At 35.2% G+C, this 16,903-nt stretch overlaps 1 protein-coding gene across 1 annotated transcript in view; it reads right to left on the bottom strand.

Moving 5' to 3' along the window:
* Nucleotides 1-16,903, bottom strand: part of WDR70 (WD repeat domain 70) — a 308,191-nt gene that overhangs the window by 105,586 nt on the left and 185,702 nt on the right. The window contains exon 10 of the mRNA XM_041749114.1: nucleotides 10,713-10,887. Coding sequence (XP_041605048.1) covers nucleotides 10,713-10,887 — 175 coding nt within the window. The remainder of the gene's footprint in view (nucleotides 1-10,712; nucleotides 10,888-16,903) is intronic.

Genomic DNA, 16,903 nt, shown 5'->3' with positions numbered 1-16,903 from the left:
CTTAATGGGAGTCTTTTTTTTTTTAAGATTTTACTTATTTATGAGAGAGAGAGAGAGAGAGAGAGAGAGAGAGAGAGAGAGGCAGCAACACAGAGGGAGAAGCAGTCTCCATGCAGGGGAGTCCAATGTGGTACTCGATCCCAGGACTCCAGGATCACACCCTGAGCCCAAGGCAGACATTCAACTGCTGAGCCACCCAAGCATCCCGATGGGAGTCCTTTTCATTCACTGGAAAATTATGTGTTTCCAGTTCTGACATTCATTCACTCATTCATTTGTTTATTTATTTGGAGCAGGAAGAGTAACTATTTCTTTTTTTTTTTTTTTTTTTTTAAGAAGAGTAACTATTTCTCATCTAATTCCATCCTCCCTCCTCGACATTTTTTTTCTAGAATTTTCTTTTTTTTTTTTTTTTTTAGAATTTTCAAGTCAAAATACTCAGTGTGTTTTTATTTACTTTTTAGATTTCTTTGACTCTATCTTTCAAAATCCATATGGATTTCCCCTCCTAGTATCATCTATTTACTTTCCAAGAGCTCTTGCTTGAACTCTAAATGTGCAAAAATTTAGTTTCTTGGTTGTAATATTTTCTCTTTCCTGAGAATATGAATTATAGGATGTTTTTCTTAAAATTTTCTTCTGTTCCTACATTTTTTAAAATTTTTATTTATTTATGATAGTTACACAGAGAGAGAGAGAGGCAGAGACACAGGCAGAGGGAGAAGCAGGCTCCATGCACCGGGAGCCCGACGTGGGATTCGATTTCGGGTCTCCAGGATCGCGCCCTGGGCCAAAGGCAGGCGCCAAACTGCTGCACCACCCAGGGATCCCAGTTTCCCACATTTTTAAAGAGATTTTATTTATTTATTCATAGAGACACACACAGAGAGAGGCAGAGACTCAGACAGAGGGAGAAGCAGGCTCCATTCAGGGAGCCCGACGTGGGACTTGATCCTGGGTCTCCAGGATCACGCCCCAGGCTGCAGGTGGTGCTAAACCACTGCACCACAGGGGCTGCCCTTCTGTTTCCTACATTGTCTCTCTCTCCCATCTGAGTTTTTCTGTTTGCTTTAGTTTCTGTATTTCATATTAGAGGATTTCTTCAAATGTCTGGTAATCCTTGTCTGTCCATTAATATGTTAATCCTTGTATGTCCATTAATATGTTAATCCTTGTATGTCCATTAAGAGAAAGGCACTAAAAAGCTGATTAGAAATTCTACGTCAGGGGATCCCTGGGTGGCGCAGCGGTTTGGCGCCTGTCTTTGGCCCAGGGCGCGATCCTGGAGACCCGGGATCGAATCCCACATCAGGCTCCCGGTGCATGGAGCCTGCTTCTCCCTCCGCCTGTGTCTCTGCCTCTCTCTCTCTCTCTCTCTCTCTCTCTCTCTCTGACTATCAGAAAGAAAGAAAGAAAGAAAGAAAGAAAGAAAGAAAGAAAGAAAGAAAGAAAGAAAGAAAGAAAGAAAGAAATTCTACGTCAGGGGTGAAAATCTTGTAAAGGGCTAACAGTAAATATTTTAGGCTTTGGGGGCCATATAGTCTGTTGCAACTACCCAACTCTGCTGCTATAATGCGAAAACCACCACAGACAATATGAAAATGAATGAGCAAGGCTGCTCTGATAAAGCTTTATGTATGACAATGAAATTTGAATTTCACATAATTTTCATGTGTCATAAAATATTTTTCATATTTTGATTTTTTTAAGTGCCATGTGTCATGACAGTAGGCAGAATAATGTCCCCCAAAGACTTTCACATCCTTTTTTAAAAAAAAAAAAAGATTTTATTTATTTACTCATGAGACACAGAGAGAGAGAGAGAGAGAGAGAGAGAGAGAGAGAAAGAGAGAGATTGGCAGAGACACAGGGCAGAGGGAGAAGCAGGCCCCATGCAGGGAGCCCAATGTGGGACTCGATCCCGGGTCTCCAGGATCAGGCCCTGGGCTAATGGTGGTGCTAAACCACTGAGCCACCTGGGCTGCCCAAGACTTTCACATCCTAATTCCTTAAACTTGTGAATGTTATTTTACATGACAAAGGGGGCATTAAGGTTTTAGACTGAATTAATGTTGCTAAACTGATCTTAAAATCAGGAGATGATCCTGGATTAATGAGCAGATCCAAAGTCACCACGAGGGTCGAGGGTCGTTAAAAGTGGAAGAGGGAAATAGAAGAGAAGGTCACCATGTTGTGATGTGAAAGGACTCCACTCACTTTAGCTGGCCTGAAAGGTGTAGGAAAGGGGCCATGAGCCAAGGAATGTGAATAACTGCTACTAGCCAGAAAAGGCAAGAAAACAGATGCTCCCTTGAAGGCTCCAGAAAGGAACACAGCCCTTAACTACCTTAATTTTGGTCCAGTAAGACCTCTAAGCCACAAAAGTATAAAGTTATAAATTTGTGTTGTTTTAAGTCACTAAGTTTGTGGTAATTCGTTACAGTAGCCATGAGACAACAATACAGCCATTTAAAAATGTAAAAACCCTTCTCAGCTTCCAGGCTATAGGAAATCAGATGGTGGGCTATATTTGGCACATGGGCCTTAGTTTGCTGATCCCCGGTATAGGCTCTTGATCCAAATGCCTAGGATGAAAATCTCAATTCTGCCACTTAACTGTAATCTTTGGTAGGCAAGTCAACCTCTTTGTGTCTTGTTTCCTCATCAGCAAAGTGATGATAGTAACAGTACTTCTATCACAGGAATGCTCTAAGGATTAAATGAAATATTACATGTAAAGTGTTTAAAATATCACCTACCCCACATGAAGTACCCAGTAATTGCTATTATACTAATAATGGAAGGGAGACGGAGAAACACAGCTCTCCATGAAGATGTTCCCCTTATCTCAGCTCTACTACAATACAGTCTCTAACACTGAAAAGTAATTCTTTTGCATTGTCAGGGTGAGGGAAGAAGAAGGAAGAAGAGTGATGTGGTTGCACATGATAGAGAAGGGAACCCGAGGATAAATCCGTTTGTCTTTTACAGGCCTCCCCAACCTCGGCTAACGTTTCTGTTTTCTCATTCGTGCATCTGGTTTCCAGCTTCCAAAGGTGTCTTGAGTTCTCTTTTCTGCTGTCATCTCCCCTATAACTCTCTTCATCTATGAGGGTTTGTTTATGTTTTTTAAAATGCCTTTTCTGTCATTTTAGTGGGTTTCAAGAGGGAGCAGAGTTGAATGTGTTTAATTTTTCCTGTTTTAACTGAAATTCTTAAATTCAATTGCTCTATTATTCCTGGCCTCAAAAAGCAAGGATAATAATCACTTATATTTAAAAGAAAATCTTTTGACCTAACTTTTTCAAAAGGCAGTATTTTCTCATTTAAAAAATCTTCTCATTTTCTCATTAAAAAATGCTGCTTCCATCACTTCTTGGCCTTTTGGCTAAGATCAAGTGTAAAAAAATGTTTCCAACAGTATATGATACTTTCTAAAAGCACTATGAGTAAAACTTGAAAGCTTTCATTAAAATAATTCACAAATTAGAACTTAACTTCAGGGCCTGCAAGTAATTTTGTACAATTCTGATGGTTATTTGTTTTGAGTCAATAACATACTTTTTTGAAAAGTAAACTTCAAAAAATATGCGTGTTAAAAACACTACAGAACAATCTGTATGTCACATGTTTTCTATTCAGTGTTTATTTTAAAAAGGTAATTACAGTTCATACATCTACTCAGGCACGCTAACTAGTGGGTATATGACATTCTCATTAATTGATGGGGACTGTATTTTCATACACCGAATGATGGCTATAACAGGGATCTACAATCTCATCTTTCTAAGCCATACTTTTGGTCACCAAAGAAATCTGTAAAACTCGTGACGCTTTCACAGTCTGAGTTAAAAAGCATCCTGAAATCTAACTTCACTATTCGATAAAAACTGTAGGCTGACTAGGATCTAAAGAGAAAAAAGAAGAAGACCAATAATTATTAAGAAACTATTATGTGCAAATTTCATTCTAGGTACTTTAAATATATTACTTAATATAATCCTCAAAAATAATCTGACAAGATGGGGATCATGCCCTCATTTCCTGAGTAAGGAAAATGATGCAGAGAATGCTCAGGAAACCCAGGACTGATAGACAGAAAGCTTAGAGTAATATATAATGTGACTTACGTCTCAGGTGTCATTTACAAACTGTGCCATAGAAGTATGCAATCGATATTTAGCTATCCATATTTTTTTAGACTCCCAATATTATGACTAATGAAGAGATAAAAATCTGTATTTGAATTTTTAATGATGCTCCTTATGTATTTTTTCAGATACAGAATGTTTTCTTAAAGGATGATATCTAAATAATTTGCTTTTTAAATTGTTTAAAAATACCATTCCCCCCCCCGCCCCATAATGTACTTTGCTTCCCCCATATAGTCAATACTTTGCCACTTTAACTTATACTGATATTGGATAAAAGCTTTGAATCATTGTTAAATGACTGGTCTTTGTGGAAAGAAGGGAGAAGACATCTGGAGGAGGGCATGAACCAAGACTTGCACAGTGTTGGCCACTGGAAGTCATGTTTAACTTATGGAAGTCTTCTGTAAGTCTTCTATACCATCAAAATGGACTGCTACTGAAGAATGTAAAGACAGAGCTTACTTTTTCGGAGGCTTGAGACAAATTGTTTAAAATTTTTCATGATTTGAGTAATAAAAAGTCAGTTTGTATAATTTTTTAATAATAAATACCTATTTTGAAAAAAAAAATGATTTGAGAAAGATAAAGGCATCATTATGAGAAAGATAAAGGACACTCAAAGAGTACAGAGAATTCAAATCCCAAAAAGCTCTCCATGCATTAGTCCCAAGGTTGGTAACTAAAGTGTTATGTTACAAAAATTGATACACAAGACTAAAAGCAATTGTTTTGGGCTGAAATAGTCTCAAACGGAAATTTTTTAATGAAATTGAGTTATTCACATTTGTAAATGATAGTAAATGATAAATAACTGTAATGAAATGTTTTCCAAAGCAAAGTTATGTGACATTAAAACTGCACAACAAATGACAAGATTGGAAATGAAGACAAAATACCATTTGCTAAAAATATTTCAAAGTATTAACCTTTTTAAAACTCCAAAATCTGCAATACCATCAGGTTAACACTCTATTTAAGGGAAGTCTAATTTGTTCTAACTGTAAAAATAAGAAAGGTGAGGTAAATATTACTGTGAGAGTAAAGAGTGTTTTTCTCTTCAGTGGCTATGACAGCTTCATAACAATTCCAAAAAGCACAGAGAGAAAAAGCTATCCATAAAAAAAATTACTACAGAATGTAGTTAACCAACAGTATGAGAATTTGGCCTGAACTAGTTTACATGAGGTGTGAGAGAAGAAGGATCAAAGCTGTATTATGGAAACTTAACAGAAAATACTATGAAAAACAAATTTTTAAATCTCAAAAATAATCTATAAGATACAAGGCACAGCAGATACTGTCCAATAGTGAGGAATGATTTCTGTGAGACTTTAAGCAACGTAAAGGTACCCAGGGACTCAAGTGCCACCCACAAGATATTCTCTTTATTCTGCTTTATTTTCCTTGTGGTACTTGCACATTAGCTGAAATTATAGCTTTATGGTGATCTTAAAAGACTCAAAATGTTTTGAGAAATAACAATCTCAAAAGAGCCTTTCAATGTGACTGCTTTGACACAGATTAGCCCTTGTTAGGTTGGTTAGTAAAATAACAGCACTATCTCATTGGTTATCTAAATTCCACACCCCTCAGAGGTCCTGACTATAAGTACCTACCCTGACCCTCTTAGCCTTCCCTAACACTTCCATATTCTGGACACTATACAAAGTAGCTATACAAGGTTATAAATTATCCTACAGATTATTCTTTTTTACAACCACTTAATGGGTTTAAATTTCTTTTGTCTCATTCTCAGTGAGGTGGTAGGTGTTCCAACATACTAGTGAAATGTTCTTAATGTAGACAGCTAGCTAGCTAGCCAGCTACCTATAGATACAGAGATATGAATAAAAGTACAGAAGAACACATACCAGGTAATTTGCAAGCATTATGGGGTAGAGATAGAATAATGAGGGCAAAGAAGTTATTAATAAACAAATAATAAACTTTTTGAAAATTTTATCTTTCATGTGTGTAAAATTATGATCCCATTTAAATAAATTAGAGCTCTACCGATTCAAGTAAAAAAAAACAAATTGCAAATTCTCTTTCTATATAAAAATAAAACCTTTGTGGGTGCCTGAATGGCTCAGTCAGTTAAGCGTCTGACTTCAGCTCAGGGTTCTGGGATCAAGTCCTGCATTGGGCTCCCTGCCTAGTAGGGAGTCTGCTTCTCCCTCTCCCTCTGCCACTCCCCTTGCTTGTGTGCTTGCTCTCTCCCTCTCTCTCTCTCTCTCTGTCAAATAAATATATCTTTTTTAAAAAAAAAGACTTTTAATCCATGTTTCTACACACAAATAAAGGGAAAGGTGAAAAGAGGACATAAATCAACCTAAGCTTAACATGGGTAATCTGACAGTGACTAGAGACATTTACATATCTGTAGTACACTGGATCTAAGCTACTACTGGTGACTTTATTTCCCATATTCTCTCTCACTGTTCTCTTATGCACCGGGGGGCTTCATTTGCCCAGGAACCTATCTCCCAATGTCATTACTAGTTCTTGCCCAAGCCCTTCTCTGATCCATACCAAACATTCTCTAGGATGGCTGATAGTAGGGGGATTGATCAGCCACTGAGCTGGAGAAATGTCTCTGCAGTATCTCTTAGGCTTGAGGTTTTCCTGATAAAGGGTTGTAGCATGTGATCACTTCCCAAAATGCACAGCCCCAGAATCTGTGCAGGGGATGCAGGCAAAAGGAGAAGTAAGAGGCAGTCAGGTAGAGGGTAGTCAAGCTGTTGCTGACCAAATAAAACAACTTAAAATATATTTTTTAATTTTATTTATTTATTCATGAGAGACACACATACACAGAGAAAGAGAGAGAGAGAAAGAGAGAAGCAGGCTCCACACAGGGAGCCCAATGTTGGACTCGATCCCGGGACTCCAGAATCATGCCCTGGGCCAAAAGGCAGGTGCTAAACCACTGAGCCACCCAGGGATCCCCAATTTAAAATATTATTACTTCCCATCACCTGTGTCTACAGAAGGCATGCATAAATAAATAAATAGATAAGATTGTCTCCATTTTCTTACCCAAATCTTAGTTTACAGTGATTGCAATACAAGTAAATACAGCATGCTCTTTTAGTAAAGGTTCTAGCATAATGTAGATTCTTAATAGATATTTAAAAAACAGCAACAGTGCTTTGAAAAAAAAATATATCCAAAGAATTTGCTATGTTTTTATATGAACAGAAGTCACTAGATATTTGTCAGACCATACAACGCTGGAATATTTTAAAAGTCAGAAGTTAGACTTGAGAGCCATGAAAACAGTTTTTAAAAATCCACCTATGTTAATACAGATTGCATAATTTTACATCATTAAGGATATACTAAGAATAACCTCAATTTCTTCCCATCCCTTCTCTACCTCTCTCACTGTATTTTCATATAAATATAATAGTTTTTATGTTGCTATTTTTAAATGTCTTCCTACAAATAAGTCAACAACCTTATTTTGCTACCTTTGCAGAATACATTCATCCACTTATTCATTCAACAAATGGTTACTGAAGATCTGCTGTATAATAGGCATTTTTCTTTGCTCTGGGAATACAGCAGGAAGGAAAAGAGATAATAATCCTTTCCTTTGTAGAACTAATATCCTACCAGAGGTAAACAGCCAATAAACAAGTATGTAAAATATATGGTAGAGTATGTTAAATGGTGATCAGCATGAGGGAAGAAAAGAGGGATAGAGAGTACCACTGGTGGGGAGAAGGTGGCAATTTTATGTAGGGTGGAGTCAAGAAGTCTTGCTGAGAAGAGAAAATGTGAGCAAAGAACTAAAAGAGGTGAGGCGGAGGGACACCTGGGTGACTCAGCAGTTAAGCGTCTGCCTTCAGCTCAGAGTCCGGGGATTGAGTCTCACATCAGGTTCCCCTCAGAGAGCCTGCTTCTTTCTCTCTCTGCCTGTGTCTCTGCCTCTGTGTGTCTCTCATGAATAAATAAAATCTTAAAATAATAAAAAATAAAATCTTAAAATAATAAAAAATAAAACAAAAGAGGTGAGGGGGGAAAGCTATGTGAACATGCAGGAGACACAGGCAGGCTGCAAAGGCTTCTGCATACATCAAACCTGAGTCAGGGTGTATGCTGTTACCTCTCCAATGTCACCTCCCACTATTCTACACCTCCCTCACCTTGCTCCAACCACACACTTTCTTGCCACTGCTCACATATATGCTGATGAATGGGAACCGAGAGCCCAAGGAGGCCATGCAGACCTGTAGAAGCTTCTCTGAAAAGCCCTCCTTCTGAAATTGACAGGCCATCATCACATGACTGAAAGGGATACTGGGGAAGCAAACACTCCTCTACAACAGCACTGGCCAACAGAACTCTGCAATGACAGGAACGTTCTTAACTGTGCTGTTCAATAAATAGCACATAACTACACCCATGTGGCTATTTGGTACTTGAACAGTGCCATGTGACTACAAAACTGAAATTTCTATTGTAAATTTTAATTACTTTAAATTGAAACAGTCAAATGTGGCTAGTGGCTATCATACTGGCCAACATAATTCTAGAGTAGAGGTAGGTGCTAAGAACACAGGAATTTATCACTAATAGACACCTTACTTCTAAAAAAGAAATATTTCATTTAATTTGCTAAAGTTAAAGTTGGTCTAACGAGAATTCTATAATTAGGTAGAGCAATTATGATAGTTTTACTTGTCACAAAACACAGACATGTATTTATCACTATTTACCATGTAACTCTCTGGCTACTGCATGGACAAACTACTGCTATAAGGCTTTTTTACCTCAGCTTCAGTGTTTCCCTGTTAATAATTTATTATTGCTGAAGTAATAATTAAGATATTTTGTAAAATTCTCTTCTTAAATCAAACTGTATTTCCTGCTGGCAAGTTTTTTCTTCTCAATTTGATTTGTCTTTAGGTGACATATATTTACACGCAAATGTCAAAATATGAATTTAACAAACAGGATGTGGTATAATAAGCTGTAACTTCATGCACTATTAAATTCTAACAAAATAGTACCAAACACTAGACAATTAGGCAAAACAGCTTAAAAGATTTGGGGGGGTGGGGTGGTAAATTGACATTAAAACAGCTTTGTTTTTTACAAAAATGGAAATAGAAGATACTCATTGTTTTAGGAGACATACAAAGTCAATCTTTAAAAATTATACTCAACTTTATAAGAATATATGGGAAATGCCCACATATATGCATTATACTAAACACACTGCTATTACAGCTACACTAGAAAACTTCATGACTTAGAATTTTTATGTTTAATTCAACAGCACCAGAGACGATGAAAGCCAGTTACTAAAAAATTTATTGCTTGGGTAAAACTCCGTTTACAATTCAAAGGATTTTAAAAATCTCTGTGCTGTTATGAAGCTTTATGGGGTTTACAATGGAGATGAAAACAGAAATAAAAAGATCTGACAAACAGAAAATGCCAAAGATATTTTCAGCATTATCAACATGGATTCTTTTTTTCCCTATTATTACTTTTTACTTTATTCCTAGACAAACGATTTTAACTCATCTACCTAAACAGACAACTATGTCTCCTAGGGTCCCTTTTGAAATGTAAATGGCTGATGGGCAATTTTATTTAAAAAGAATATTCTTTTCATAGTTTCTAAAAAGAACTAGAATATAAACTCTAAAAGGCAAAAATTTTTTATAATCTGCAATATTCCCAGTGCCTACAATAGTGCCTGACATATAGTAGAGATACTTAATAAATTCTAACAAATTACTAAAATAATCATTTTTCAGAATCTTTTATTAAAATAACGATAACCAATATAAATAAATAAACAAACAAACAAAACAAAACAAAAATAACCAAATAGCATTCTAACATTAGTGTAGATTTTCACTTTAACATTGATAATAGAATCATTCCACTTACCAAAAAATCTTGTTTTACCATCTCTACATAGAACAAAACCCTTTTTAAAGCTTATTGGTAATTCTAAGAATTAACCAAAACCTTTCATATTCATTATTTCATAGAATTATTTCTGTGATCTCTTCCAATTCCAAACTTTATTTATTCTAATAATGATCTAAACTGCACAAGAAAATCTGACACCTATTCAAATGGAATGTCACAGAATGTTAAAACAAAGTATTATTTAAATTACTACAAAAATTGCAAAACGACTGATGAACCACTGCCGATATTTCATGGTTTTCTTAAATCTTTTAAAGGATATTTTCTGCTTAGTCTTATTTTATGCTACTATCAGATTGATCGCTTTCAAAATCAAGTACACTGACACACCAAATAATAGAACTGCACTATGCTTTTTAAATTTTATACTAAAAGATCTACTGTATTTTAAAAAGAAAATCTAATACACATTGGAAAATACTGAGCTGGAATGTTTGCTAAAATGCTGTTTACTGCAAATGTCCCAATGTTTTATCAACTAACACTGAAGTTTAAATTAGGGCTAAACTCAGGAAACTGACCTTCATAATATTTTAACATGATGTTTGTCTTTATAAGGTGTTTTTCTTCTAAGAAAAGCAGACTTAAATGTCTTAGACTTACAGTCATATTTCGGTCCCAGATCTGTATGCTTCCATTCTGGCAGGCAGCTGCTATGAGGTTTCCATCTCTACTGTATGTGCACGTGGTGGGAATTACTTTTTTACCCTGCATCGTCCGTGGTTTAAACACACTTCTTTGCTTCCTTGGATTTTCAACTTCCCATGTCCTCACAGTCCTAAAAACAATGAAGAGATTTTCATTTACAAAAAAGAAAGGAGTTTAAAATTCAGAAGAGCTCATAAAAAGCACTTCACCTCTTAAGCATATAAATCTAATAATTATTTTAAAATAAAATGCGTACTGTAAAACATTCTCCATTTATAAATGAGGTTACTCACTGCAATAAAGGGAACCATCTGAATCATGTTGTCTTCAAATCAAACAGCAAGTAGCAAATTCTACTTCAAGTTTATCAGAGTTATAAGTTCTGACCCTATACAACAGTGGCCTTCAAACAATTCTGACTATACTGTCCGATCAGTAAAACTGCTGAATATACACCAGCTATATACACACATTAATTTCTAAATTACTTACATGTGTTAATGCACTGTTATATAATACACTCCAGAAAAAACACTGAAAAAATAAGTCACTAAAAATGAATGATGTCCTACTCCAGGGTCCAGGCAAAGATCTCATGACTCTGGGGGAGAAGCAGAAACAAAACTGTCTGCCCCTGAATTTTCAACAAGTAACAAGAAACAGGAGTCTAGGCCTGGGGGAGGTACAGAGTACCCTCCTGCTCACAGTCCCAGGCAAAGGAGCACTGCCACTAAGAAAAGCTAGAACAAGACCCTTATAACCAGAGAAGAGAAGGGGAGGGGCATAAAATAGAAAACCAAAGATGATTTTAGTGAGTTCTTGGCAGAAACTATTCAAGCCAAAGCACTATGGAACAATATCTCTAAAGTTCTAAAAGGAAAAAAAAGCCAATCTAGTATTCTATAGGCAGCAAAAATATATTTTAAAAATATATATGGTAAATAAAGACTTTTTCAGATGAATAGAAGCGATAATGAATCGCTTCATTCAAGATGAACGAAGAGATAATTCATTTCCTTCAGACATGTACTACAAGAAATATTGAAGGAAGTTCTTCAAAAACAACAAATATGATACAAATGGAAATCTGAATCTACAACAAAGAAATGAAGACTGCCACAAATGGTAAAAATGAAGATAAATTTTTTATTTTTATTTTTTTTAATTTTTTTTTTTTATTTAATTATGATAGTCACAGATAGAGAGAGAGAGAGGCAGAGACACAGGCAGAGGGAGAAGCAGGCTCCATGCACCGGGAGCCCGATGTGGGATTCGATCCTGGGTCTCCAGGATCGCGCCCCGGGCCAAAGGCAGGCGCCAAACCGCTGCGCCACCCAGGGATCCCTGAAGATAAATTTTTTAAAACATTTTTTAAATGTTTTCTAAAAATGCCTAAATCTCTTTAAAAGATACATGGCTGAAGCAAAACAATGTATTGTAAGGTTTACAGCATATGTTCAAGTAAAATATATGTCAACAATAGCACAAAGGTTGGGAGGAAGACACAGAAGCATAGTTTTATACTATACTGGAAATGGTATAATATTATTTAAAGAGAGACTTTGACACATTAAAGATATATATTACAAACCCTAAAGCAATTGCTAACATATTTTTATGATAATATGTAATCATGGAGATAAAATGGAAATGAAACAAAAACAGGAAGGGATAATAAAGAAAACTATAGGATAAATATAAAACAAACAGCAACATGGTAGGTTTAAATCCAATCTCATAAATAATTACATTAATTTGATATAATCTAAAAACTCCAATTAAAAGGCAAAGATTGTCAGACTGGATTAGGTAAAAGCAATACCCAGCAGATTCTTTCTCTTAAAAAGACACAAAAATGGGGCGCCTGGATGGTTCAGATGGTTAAGCACTGACTCTTGGTTTCCACTAGGTCACATGATCTCAGAGTCCTGGGATCCAGCCCCATGATGGACTCTGTACTCAGTGCAGAGTCTGCTTGTCCCTCTCCCTCCTCCTCTACCACTCTCCCCAGCTCATGCATGTGCACACTTTCTCTCTCTGTCTAAAATAAATAAAATCTTCTTTTAAAAATACACACAAATGTTTAAATATAAAGACTTAGATAGATTAACAATGAAAAGAGGGGAGAAATGTGCCAGGTGAACATAATCAAAAGAAAGCAGGAGTAACTGACCATATAAATGTCTGACTTCAGAACAAGAAATAAAACTAGAGATAAAGAGGAAACTTTCATAATGAAAAAGAATCAACTGATCAAGAAGACATAACAATCCAAAATGCATATGCCACTAATAACAGAGCTTCAAAATATGAAAGCAAACTTAATAGAAATAAAAGGAAATATAGCAAATCTTTATTTATATTTGTATACTTCAACACCCACCTCTCAGTGACTGAAAGAACAAATAGGCCCCTCCCTGCCCTCCCAAAATCAGTAAGGATACAGAAAACCTCAAAAACAATGCCAAACAAGTTAAGCTAATTGACATTTATATAACACTTTATCCAACAAAAAGTGAACATGCATTCTTTTCAGGTGCACAACGAACATACTCTGGGCCATGAAACAAATATAAACACAGTAAAAATGACCAAAATCATACAAAGTATATACACTATCAAAAATAAAATTAAATAAGCAGCAGTACCATAAATGTATCTGAAAATATATCTTTTCCAAAACATTTAGAAATCAAGAAATACAATTCTAAATAATTCATGACTCGAAAAAAAATCACAAGGGATAGCAGAAAAAGTTTTGAACCCAACAAATATGAAGATATATATCAAAATTTATGAGATTCAGCTAAAATACAATACAGAAGGAAAATATAGCATTAACTGTATATGTTAGGAGGAAAAAAAAAAAAAAAGACTTCAAATCAATGACCTAAGACTCAACTTTAAAAAAACTAGAAAAAAAGAGGGGCTCCTGGGTGGCTGTCAGTTAAGTGTCTGACTCTTGATTTTGGCTCAGGTCATGATCTCAGGGTCATGGAATTGTGTCCTGCTTCACACGGGGCATGGAGCCTGCTTACGATTCTCTCTCCCTCTTCCTCTGCCACTTCTCCCACATGTGCATGCTCTTTCTCTCAAATAAATAAATAAATAAATAAATAAATAAATAAATAAATAAATGATTTTTTTAACTAGAGAAAGAAAATTAAACCTAAAGCAAGTAGAAGGACAGAGATAATAAAAATGAGAGTACAAATGAGTAAAATAGAAAACAAAAAAACAACACAGGAACCAAAAACTAGTTTCTTGAGATCAATAAAATTAATAAACCTCTAACTGGATTGATGAAAAAAGCAAAAATTGGAGACAGTATCAAATGTCAACATCTTGAATTAATGAGAGGACAGGATCATAAAGCTTAACAACATTAAAAGGATAATAAAGGAATTTCATGAATGAATTTATATAAATAAATTTGATAATTTAGATGAAATGAATAAAGTTCCTTAAAGGACACTAACTACCAAAGTTCACTCAATAAAAAATAAATAACTGGACTATTCCTACATGATTAAAAAGCTAAACATATAGCTAAAAATCTTCCCATTAAGAAAACTCTACATGGCTTCACTGTTGAATTCTACCTAACATTTAAGAAAGAAATAATACCAATTCTACACAAACTCTTCCAGAAATAGAAGAGGAAACAATTCCCAACACTCTTCATTCTATAAGGCCACACTACCCTGATGCCAAAACCAAAGTCACTACAAGAAAAGAAAACTATGGTTCCATATCCCAGTAAACACAGACACATAAATCCTTAACAAAATACCAGTAAATTCAAACTAGCAGCATATAAATAAAAATAATACTTCACAATTAAGGGATTTTTAAACTAGGAATGAAAGAATAGAAAGGAATGAATATTAAACAATATATGTGTCACATCAACAAACAATAAAATATAAATGATCATCTCAATCCATGTAACATAAACATTTGAAAAAAAAATTCCAACATTCATTTGTGATAAAAACTCTCCACATACTAGGAATAGGATGGAACTTCCTCAGCCTAATTGAGGACATCTATGAAAAACTTACAAATAATATACTTATTAATGAAGAAAGAAATTAATTAATTTCCTCTTATGGTTGAGAACAAAGCAATGATATCAAACTCTCATTATATACTGGAGTTGCCAGTCAGTGTAATAAGACAAATAAAAGAAATTAAAGACTTATAGACTGGAAAGAAAAAAATAAAACCATCTTTAAGAGACCATATGATCAAGGTGCCTGGGTGGCTCATTCATTTAGGCAACCAACTCTTGGTTTCAGCTTAGGTCATGATCTCAGGATCATGGGATCAAGCCCTGTGTTGGGCTCTGGGCTTGTCACAGAGCCTGCTTGAGATTCTTTCCTCCCACCATCTGCTCCTCCCACAGCTCTCTAAAATAAATAAATAAATAAATAAATAAATAAATAAATAAATAAATAAATAAATAAAATCTTAAAAGAGAGAGAGAGAGAGAAAGAGAGACCATATGATCATACACATTGAAAAACCCAGGAATCTACAAAAATACTACAAAACTAATAGTGAGTTTAGTGAGGTCACAAGAACAAGGTTAAGAATCAGTTTTATTTCCACAGACTAACAACAATTAAATGCTGAAGTTATGAAAATAATATCATTAATAACGGTATGAATAAACATGGAATTTCAAAAGGATGCATAGTATCTGTACACTGAAAATCATAAAATGTTTCTGAGAGAAATGAAAGATGATCTACATATATAAGATATACCGTATTCATGGATTGGAAGAGTCAGTTAAGATTTCAATTCTCCCCTAATTAATCTCCAGATTCAACACAATTTCAATCAAAGATTCAGTAGAGTTTTTTTGAGATAGAAATTAGGTAAGGTAATTTTAAAACATATATGGAAATGCAAACAACTTGGAACAGTTTATACAATTTTGTAAAAGAACAAAACTAGGGAATTCACTCAAGTTTCCATATTATCTTCTAACTCCCATATTATAACACCAATCACATAAGTTGTACTTACACATATTAATATCTATTCCTTCTATAAAAAGAGCCACTTGAGAGCAAGGGGTCTCTCTCTCTCTCTCTCATCTTTGTATGCCTAGAGTCTGCACCATCTCTTAAACATAACAGGAACACAACATATACTGACTGGGTCCTCAACAAAAGCTTGTCAAAGAATAAAAGAAATTCACTGCCCGTCTAAGCACTTTAGAAATTAACTTTATTGACGTATAACCAACATACAATAAATACAACTTATTTTTAAATGCACAGATTTCAAAAGCTGTCATTTTCTGTCTAATACTTATGATTTATTTCAAATGAAGGTTTGGGGTTTTTAAAAATAACTTTCTCCTATCTTCCCTCTAAGCTTTGTTTCAGAATTTAATCAATTGCTAAATAGTACCAAACCCTAGTTTTCAGAGTTGTCAAACCCATGCCTGACATAAGACTGTACTGACTGCATTTTACGAACCACTGACCAGCAAAATTTTAGTTCAAGTAAGAGTTTGGAAACAGTACACACAGAAACAACAGAAAGGCACCTTGGAATTCTAGGATTTAAAGGAACCTACTGAGAAACCAAAGGGACAATTTCTGACAAAGACACACTATCAGAAGTATGACAGATACAGCTAGCAACATACTCCAACATCCATTCTCCTTTCTTCTCAATTAAAGTCTATTATTTTCCAGCCTCTCTTGCAGCTAGATGTGATGAAATGTGGAAATAAAGCTTTGGCCAAAGTAGTATAAATGGAAGGGTAGCACAAGACTTTGGGAAAGTCTCAAAAAGAAGCTTGCAGATCCTTCTTCAACCCTTCTTGTTTACTTCTTCCTCTGCCAGCAACCTAGGCATGATGCTGGGCTCAGGCAGCATTTTATCCCAACAAAACAGAAGGTACCCTGATCCTTGATGACACAAGGGCCATAAACCAACTGTGGATTACCTATGTCTAGACTTCTCTTATTGAGAAATAGATAGATGATAGAAAGGGGGAGAAGAAAGGAGGGAGAAAGGGAGGAAAAGTTTCTTAAGGGTATAAAATACAATGAAATTCATCTGTTCAAACATACAGTTCTGTGAGTTTTGAGAAATGCATAGTTATATCAGTCCAAAAAGTT

The sequence above is a fragment of the Vulpes lagopus genome, chromosome 3 (assembly GCF_018345385.1).
Source record: "Vulpes lagopus strain Blue_001 chromosome 3, ASM1834538v1, whole genome shotgun sequence".
Taxonomy (NCBI): domain Eukaryota; kingdom Metazoa; phylum Chordata; class Mammalia; order Carnivora; family Canidae; genus Vulpes; species Vulpes lagopus.
This window is presented reverse-complemented; position numbering and strand designations above follow the sequence as displayed.